The sequence below is a fragment of the Phyllosticta capitalensis genome, assembly GCF_038381095.1.
Source record: "Phyllosticta capitalensis strain CBS 128856 chromosome Unknown BKA78scaffold_12, whole genome shotgun sequence".
NCBI lineage: Eukaryota > Fungi > Ascomycota > Dothideomycetes > Botryosphaeriales > Phyllostictaceae > Phyllosticta > Phyllosticta capitalensis.
Window position 1 is genome coordinate 1,010,493 of NW_027117450.1, and position 9,348 is coordinate 1,019,840.

At 41.4% G+C, this 9,348-nt stretch overlaps 2 protein-coding genes across 2 annotated transcripts; both read left to right on the forward strand.

Annotated features, from left to right (window-relative positions):
• Window positions 1-646: 646 nt before the first annotated feature.
• On the forward strand, window positions 647-1,905 carry BKA78DRAFT_53984 (TspO/MBR family-domain-containing protein). The gene is made up of 4 exons (XM_066893349.1): window positions 647-984; window positions 1,047-1,216; window positions 1,273-1,488; window positions 1,548-1,905. Exons 1-4 carry the CDS (start codon window positions 873-875, stop codon window positions 1,611-1,613), a joined length of 564 nt encoding a protein of 187 aa, XP_066739289.1. The 5' UTR covers window positions 647-872; the 3' UTR covers window positions 1,614-1,905.
• A 466-nt stretch (window positions 1,906-2,371) lies between these two features.
• BKA78DRAFT_327035 (uncharacterized protein) lies at window positions 2,372-4,138 on the forward strand. Its single transcript, XM_066889481.1, has 4 exons — window positions 2,372-3,403; window positions 3,471-3,496; window positions 3,572-3,660; window positions 3,715-4,138. Exons 1-4 carry the CDS (start codon window positions 2,708-2,710, stop codon window positions 4,080-4,082), a joined length of 1,179 nt encoding a protein of 392 aa, XP_066739290.1. The 5' UTR covers window positions 2,372-2,707; the 3' UTR covers window positions 4,083-4,138.
• Window positions 4,139-9,348: the final 5,210 nt, after the last annotated feature.

Below are 9,348 nucleotides of genomic sequence, written 5' to 3' on the forward strand. Positions count from 1 at the left end.
TTGAGGATGCAGACAATTGTCTCTTCTGGAAGAAGCTGTTTGCGAGCATGACTTCAGGTCAGAGAAGCACAATCAAAAGACGGATTGAGGAGTGGGTGAGTAGGAAAGACGAGACGAGGGGATGGGGACAAAGTAAGTGAACAAAGTGAAGGTTTCGGCGATGTCGCAGAGACACAGGATGGAGAGCGCAAGGGGACAGAGATGGAGTAAGGTGGAGGAGTCGTAGGGACGAGATGAAGAAGAAGGCTGGCGGGAGGGGGCGCGGCGAGGCGCGGACGAGAATGGGGCATAGGAGTAGATTGGTAGGATTGTAGCAAAGGAGACAAACAAGGAGGAGCAGAAGTGTTGCCGCAAGCGATGGCGAGAAACGAAGGAGTGGGCACTCACAAAGGGCTGCGAGTGAGCAGGCGGAGGAGGTGGAGGAGAGGTGGACGATGGATGTGGAGAAGGATGGGAGGTTGTGGTAGTCGGACGTGTTGATGTCGGGGCGGGTGGCCGGCCGAGCTAAGCTGCCATTGGAAGGAACCAACGGGGACCAGCGCCCGCCAGCCAGCGCCAAAAGGATCCGAGCGGGCGGCCAGGGCACATCTCAGGTTGGAGACCCCAGAAATTCGTTGCCAGTCGCCGGGTCGGTCTCGAGTGCCATGACCATTGAAGAGAAGGACAAACTCGGCATACTCGGCCCGATCAACCTACATCGTGAGATCATTATTGCTTACTCCGTACAGCTCCAGCTAGCTCCCTGGCGCTGCTCTGGCGATCAACCGCGACGCTCCGGCCCGCTCGACTAACCACCACCATAGTTATTAACACCACCCCAGCTCCGGTCCACTCTCCGTCACTCCAATTACATTCAGTTGCAACCCGCCATCATGACAACCTACATTCCTCAGCTCACCCTCCCCGGGGTCATCTTCGAAAAGCCCGCCATCGCCGTACTGCTGCCCGTTGCGGCCGGCACGGCTGTTGGCTTCTTGACACGTCGTGCGTCCTGCTGCGCTCCCGATCCCCTTGCAACCGCTGACCATGCCTTTCATCCGCGACAGCCCAGACAGACAGCATGTACAAAGCTCTCAAACAGCCGCGCGGTAGCCCCCCTGCCTGGGTCTTTGGTCCTGCCTGGACTCTGCTCTACGCCGGCATGGGCTGCGCCTCCTATCGTGCCTGGTCCGCCGGCAGCAGTTCAATCGACCCTTCCAAAGTGATGCTGGCAAAGGTGCGTCGCGCTTGTTCTTTGCTCAAAACATCTCCCAGTGTTAATCGGCTGTACAGCAAGGAGCCACCCTTTACACAGTCCAACTCGGCCTCAACCTTATCTGGATGCCTCTCTTCTTCGGACTTGGACGTCCCCTGGCCGCAACCATTGACATCATTGCCCTGACAGGTGTCGTGGGTTACCTCGCCAAAACGTGGGCTCAGGTTGACGAGACCGCGGCCTGGTTGATGGCTCCCTACCTTGGCTGGCTAAGCTTTGCGACCTACTTGAGTGTAAGACCCTCTAGACATGCACTGACCAAGACCAATTCTAATCGCGATGCTGAATGCAGGCGGGTTCCGGTTACCTCAACAACTGGGACCTCAGGAATGTTGGAAAAGCTCCCAAGTCCGAGTAATACTAACACGTTTGCTGCCTGCCGCGCGCTGCGTGCCAATCTGGAATCTCCACACGTGGCTCACAAGACATCATGTGCGACTTGGAAGCCACTTGCAGGGTTTCCTCTGGCAAAGATTTATCGTCAAAAGCAAATCAAATGCGTTCAACTAGACATTTGCACACCGCAAAATGCAGGCAAAATATCTTGCTGTAACAATCTCAGCCAAGCTGATTCTAAAACTTCACGTGTCTCCACCAATTACTGATGGGATACGAGGTGGGAATAGTCTTTGGTCCTCGGTCAGTTCGTGAGGAGTCGCGCACACTTGCGTTTCACATGTATGGCAGCTCGCGATATCACCGCCAAGGATCATCGTGGACCATGCACTACCAACGGCGAACAGTTCGAACAACGTAGAAGTTTTCTTCGGATAACGGGTCTGGCAATCTAGAGCAAGCAAGCACAGTATCAACACTTTCTCTACTGCTCAGCATCTCGCGGCAGCTCTTCGTATCGTCATCCGGTCCGGATCCGAAAAGAAACATTGGTAAGGCTTTTGATGAGGGAGGGGTACGCTTGGCTTCCCTTCGATTGCTGAACGATGTACCCTGCCAAATCCATGGGCGATGCTGTCATGCGGTGGTGCTGTTGCTGGTTTCACGCCTCCAGCCGCGGAATCAGGAGCTCACAGGTTCCCGTGCCATTTGTCCGTTTCTTCCATCCCGTTTTTGAAACACTCTTGGCTTTACCGCACTGCCAGTATTGGCAGATGGCGATTGGTGTGGGGATAGTAATCCACAGAGCACCCCAAGTGTATCCTAAGCTTTGACAAAGCTTGTTGGCATCTTGGGCTACGTCATTTGGCTAACTTCGACAGTTTCAGTCTTGCCTCTTTCCTCTTTCAGTTTTGATACAGGCGTTCGCACAATCCATGATCCTCAGCCTTTGCGCATACAGAGGCGTGCTCCACGTCCCGCTTGCCCAGATAGATGCCCTAGGGGCATCCGGGGTCTTCAGACATCTATTTCTACGTGCCACCTTTTCTCTCCTCTTTCCATTGCAACCCCTACTTTGATTCTCTTTGAACTCATATTGTCCAATTCTCATTTGCAATGTCGGGGTCAAAGAAAATGGCCGCATTTCTCAATCTGCTCTCGTTCTACGTTCTGGGCCAGGCAGCGAAAGAACATGGCGGCCAGCATCAAGAAATCATACCGGGCACGGTTGAAGCAGACAATTCCAGCATGTGCGGGTCTCCGTCTTCACTCCACCTAACTCCGGATTGGGACCCAAATATCTGGGCATACCCCCCGCGATGCGAGTCCGGCGACGGTGGAAACGCCTGTCTTTACACCAGTAGTTCATTCGCCGGAGGTCGAGGCATCTCGATCATTATGCCACCGGAAATTGCTGGCAATGTAACGAAATTGCCTGCCTTCACCGAGGACAAACTGTTGGACGCTGCGAACCGCGAGAGCGACCTTCCTTACGAAGCCAAAATCATCCCAGGCCGCGGTATGGGCGCAGTAGCCAAAAGGGCCATCAAAAAGGGCGAGCGCGTCACCCTTTTCAATCCTCTGGTCATGATACATGTCGGTAGCCGGGGTGTTCCTGCCCCTGAAAAGATGCGATCAATGCAGCGACAAGCCATTGAGCAGCTCGGCTCGGAGCAACAGTCGTTGTTCCTACGGCAGCATGGAGAATTTGGTGGTGATGAGATTGAAGATATCATCAACACGAATTCATTTGCAATGGGAGGCGTTGGCGGGGAAGAGCACACCTTCGTTGCCATCTTTCCAGAGGTCTCGGTGAGTTGGACCGAGTGCAGAGCAGATGAATGCGAGTATGGCTGGAGGCTAACAATGGTTCCGACAGCGTTTCAATCACGACTGTCGCCCCAAGTAAGTTTTCCTCTTTTGCCGTCGGTCGCTTCCGAGAGCCTGGTTACAGCAGCTGATCATGATGTCTTACCTCAGTCTTGAATACACTTTCGACCCGTCTAGCATGACCCAGTCCACTTATGCCGCCCGCACTATTACTGCCGGCCAGGAATTGACTGTTTCTTGTGAGTGCATCGTCAGCCATTGGAAGTCATTGCGCTAACAGAACCCCCTTTCAGACATCAATCTGATTTCACCCCGAGCTGAAAGGCTTTACGTCCTGCATGGAGGCTGGGGCTTCAAGTGCAATTGTCCCCACTGCGCGCGAACTCTGGAGGAGATCGACATTTCAGACATGCACATCCAGAAGCTCCGCTCGATTTGGCCGAATTGTGGAGAAATTTGGAACCCGGAACAGAGCTGCTCAGTTGATGAGGCCATGGAATTGACCTGGCTTGCGAAGCATGAACGGCTCGACGGGCAGTGGCAAGCCATGTGCTACTTCCAGGCCGCGAAGGCTTTCAAGCGAAGCGGTAACGAAGAGATGGCCCAAAAGTATCACCAACTGGCCTTTGACAACACCCGTATTCTTCGATTTGAGTTGTAGCATGTCAATTTTGTAGCTCTCTAAATACAATATCTCCTTTCTCTTCGCCTCTGAAATATGCATCAGCTTCATTGACATCTTGTGTATAATGCTATATGATGTTTGAATGCCTGCAGACGCGTCTATGTACGGCCCACGACAACGGTGAATGACGTCATCGGTCATCGCACTCGTGCGCTCCCCACGTCCGCTGGATTTCTGACCCCCCATGTCAAATTACTAACACCTCTCCCTACAATGACCCATTTGTCGCATCTGACTAGGTGCAGCGCGCGTGATGTCATCAATTGAATATTGATTGCTATTGAACTTCGCCAGGCACGAGCTTTCAGGGCGAACACGCGCTGGGCCTGCATTGATGTTAATAGGACAGTAGCCCTTCGGAGCTGCCTTATTTCAGGTGCGAGTAAAGTGATGTACAATGGTAGTGAGGGAGAGAGTAGTTGATAAAGGTGTTTGGATTTCGGAGCCCCTCTTTCTAGATTTCTGATCCCCCTCAAAAGTCACCTAGGTTGGTGGTCACCAACCAGCGCGTCGTCCAGCGCGTCATCCAGTGTGCCGTCTATTGTGTCATCCAGTACATCAATTAAGTCAGTTGCGCAGCCAGTCGCGCGGCCACTCGCTCAGCTAGGACTTGCACAATTAGTCAGTCACACAGCTAGTTGCGCAACGCTCGCGCAGTCAGTTGTCCTTAGGTAGTCATTCCTTTAGTTATCAAGTTTAACGTCCCTTTCTTAGTCTGCGACTACAAGAGATAAGAGTTTTTGTACATATTTTACTACAAAATTTATAGATTAATACTTATAGGTTTTAGTTTTTTTAAACCTACAGAATTTTTAGGTTAGCCTATAAAAATATAGGTTCGCTATTAGAGGTGTGTTTTTAATAATTATAGGCTACTAGATTTCTAACCCTCCCTCTTAACCAAGAGTGCAACTAATTATATAATAACTAACTATATAACTAACTACCTAGTAATAGCTATAAAACTATATAACTATCTATATAACTATCTATTAATTTATTTATTTAGTTTAATATCCTTTTCCTAGTCTAAGACTATAAAAGACAAGAATTTTCTCTATATATAGTATACTATAAACTTAATAGATTAATACCTATAGTTTCTATATAGCTACTTACTTTTATAGGTTAACCTATAAAAATATAGGTTTGCTATTATAGGTATGTTTCTAATAATTATTAAATAAGATAATTTAGACTAAATAATAATAGTAAAAGGCATAAATAGGTGTGAAATTAGGGGGTAAAAAGCACTAATAAAGAAAATATTAGTGGTATAGAATTTAGGATAGAATTTATTAAATTTCTATTATTTTAGTATAGGCGTCTATTAGCTATATATTAACTACTTAGCTAAGTAGTATAAAACTAGGTAGAAGAGTTAGGTAATATAGTAGTAGGTAGTATAAGATAAAGGTATTAACTAGGCATGCTAGTAGTTAACTAGGCGCGTAAAACCAAGAAGGTAAAAGTATAAGAAGCTTAAAGAGACAAGAGTAATTATATTTAGCTATCTAGAAGTCTAGAGTATATTATAGCTTTATTACTAAACACACCTAGACCTACTACTATAGGTTAGCAGTTAAGGATTCTGCTAGTAGTAAGGATTCTACTAGTAGAATCCTTTCTACTAGTAGAAAACCTAGCCTATAGATTAGCTACTACGCGGCCCTATAGATAGCCTGTTGTGTAGCCTTTGCTTATAAAGGCTATATAACCTCTTGTTAATAGATTAAGACCTACCCTTTTAACCCCTTAATATTAATTATATAATATAAGGTTATACTAACCTTACCGCGCACCTTATATATAGAGATATAAGGTCTACTATAAGCCTAGAATAAACTTCTAAACCTTAGAAACAACTAATTCCTATAAAAAGCTACTATTTATTTATTTATTTATTTAGTTAGTTTAACGTCCCTCTTTAAGTTAACAACTATAAGAGACGGGGATAGCTATCCTAGTAGTCTAGAGCTATATATAGGATAGTGCCTAGTAGGTTTGAACCATAGTAGGCTGTTATACTAATTTATAGCAATCCCTTTTTGTGTTTGTTTTCAATGATTATAGTTAGACATTTCGGGCCAAGCCCTTACAGGAAAATTACCAAATTAGTAATATAAGTAGAAATAAGTAAATACTGACCAAGTGTATATTTTAAAGTAAAATAGTGGTGGTTTATAGATAGGGGAGCTAAATATAGGAAAATTATAGGAAACCTTAACTTTGTAGCAAAAGCTATATAATTTATAGGTTAACCTATATACTCTCCTATCTCCTTAACCCTTCTACTAGGTGTCTTATTGGTCGTTATACCACTATTTAGTGGCTATTTTTGTATTTTTAATAAAAGCTAGTGTAGCCTTTATATTTTCCTAATTTTTAAAAAGGTTTTTAATACTTAATAAGGGGATGTCCCTTTTAAGTACTTTTCTTTCTTGCCTATAGTCCTTATATGATAGTAGGAGGTGTATAGGTGTTTCTTTAGGATATCTACACCTATATATACTATTATTTAACTTTTTAGTATGTAATAGGTAGGTTTTAAAGTAACTATATCCTATTTTTAGCTGATAGAACACTAAAGCTGTAGGTCTTTCTATATCTCTAGGAATTAAAAGCTTATAGCTAGGTTTAGTATTAAAAATACTATAATAGGAGTATAGCTCTTATAGGACTAGTCTTAAAAACCCCTAGAATCTTTTGTAAAGCTAGGTTCTGTATGTATTATAGTAGTTTAATAAGACTATCTATATTTTTAGCCTTATACTATAATTAATAGCTATAATCCAATATACTTATAATGTAGGTTAAGTATAACTGCCTTATAGCATGTGGATTAAGGCCTAAATTAATAGTAGTAAGTCTATTGAGCCTGAATAAGGTTAACCTAGCCTTTAATACTAAAATATTAACGTGTTATTTAAAATTTAGCTTATTATTAAAGTAGATCCCTAGCTAGTAGATGGTTTCCTTAGGCTTTATAGTAATATTATTAGGAAGATTAATAGAACTATTTTTAGCCTTATTCCAGCTAGTAAAGTGTATTAATTTAGTCTTAGAAAGGTTGAATTTTATACCGTTTATAGCACTAAGCTTATATAGCTGCTTAGTTTCTCTTTCTAGTATTTTAAGGTTTTTCCTTATACTAGTAGATAATATAGTAAGACTAATATTATCTATATATAAAAGAAACTTAACTGCCTGAGATGGGAATAATTCTAAGATATATATTAGAAAAAGTATAGGTGATATAGGACTTCCCCATGGGATCCCTATCTCTATATCCCTAAATTCTTCTAATTGTCCATTAAATAATAGTCTTAATAGGCTATTATTTAAGAAGCTAGAGACCCAGCTAATAAGAGATAGTGGTAATCCCTTTTTCTTTAATAATAATAAGAGTTTATTTTTAATAATATGGTTAAAAGCTCCTTTAATATCTAAAAATAGTGTAGAGGTAATCCTATTAGATAGTTTATTCTCTTCTACTATATTAGATAATAATAGAGCAGCATCTATAGCTGACTTTTTTAATCTACCCCCTATTTAACTAGGGTCTAGTAGATAAGTAGTTTTAGCTAGATAGCTTAATCTCTTTACTATAATTCTTTTATTTATTTTTCTAAGGTAGTTTAGTAAGGAAATTACCCTATAAGACCTAGGACTAGTATAGTCTAGCTTATTAGGTTTTCTTAAAACTGTGCCTATAGCTTATCTCTATACTTTAGGGTGATAGCCACTATTAAATAGTAAACTATATACCTTATAAAAGGTAGTAGGGCAGGCCTTATAGGTAGCTATAATAATATCTTAGTTTATAGCATCTGGCCTAGGTGTCTTCCCTTTTATTTATATAGAATAAGCTATTTCTAGCTCCTTATAGTCTAACTTAGGCCACTTCTAGCTATTATTTAAGGTATAATCCTCCTATGTAATAGGTGGAGCAGTAGGGGGCTTTGGAAATAGTGTATCCCTAAAAGTATAGTATTTTTCATCAAAGGAATTAGCTAATTCCCCTAATATAGACTTAATATGAGGTATAAAGTCTACCTTACTATCCTTAGTATAGTCTATAGCCCTAAATATAGATTTTAAATCTATATTTAAAAGGAACTACTGCTAATGTTCTTTTTTAGCCTTTTTAATAGCTAGAAAATACTTATTTTTAGCAGTTAAGTAGGCTCTTATACTAGTAGTATCTAAGTATAAGACTTAGGCTTTCTTTCTCTTATATTCTAACCTTAAATTAGTTAGGGAATCATCCTACCAAGGCTTAGATATAAGCTTATTAGGTATCTTAGGTATACTATTATTTGCAGAGGTAGTAATTAAATTACTAAGTTCCTCAGCTAATATATTAAGGTCTCTTATTAAAAGAGGGTCTTAATTTAGTATATCTAAAGTCCTAGTCCTTTATTCTAGGCTTAGTAGGTTATTAGAGTTTAGTATAGAACTATTCTCTACTAATTCTACTAGATTAGAGTTAAATTAACCCAATCTACCTTTTTAAGGTTATATCTTTACATATAGGTGGGGTTATCCACTAATAAGGGATCAGAATTATAGATAGTAAAGAAAACACTATAATGGTTAGATCCTATATCCCTAAGAGTCTGCCAATTATATTTTTTTTCTAGGATATTCCTAGTAGCAAAGGTTAGGTCTATTATAGATTCCCTAACTAGGTTAGGCCTATAAAAGGTCCCTTTACCTATAGTATTTACTAGGGATAGTCTATTAGCTTCTAACCATTCTACTAGCCTTGCTAAATTAGGTGATTTAGGGTTATGAGGGTCCCACCAAGGATGGTAGGAATTAAAGTCCCTAAGAATAATAGTAGGGGTGTCTATATTAATGTTATATAGATACCTTTGTATTGTTTCTTGATTATTATCTTGACCTTTTTAGTTATATTATAGACTTGTAATTAAAAGTTTAAGCCTATTATATTAATAACTATTAGGTTAGGATCTTGACAAATATCCTCTCTAGGGTTAATTTCTAAGGGCAGGGATTATCTCTTATAAATTATAACCCTAGGGTAAACCAGGGGGTTACTATAAACCAGGAGAATTAAACTATATAATAGATAATTAATAGACCTTAAGTTTAGGTAATTTTAGGGTATTTCTTTACTATTAGTAATTAAATAAGGCTCTTGTATAAATACAAGGTTAATATTTAATCTAATAGCTATTTCTAAGGCACTTTTAGTAGCTAAGCAGCTCTTATTAAC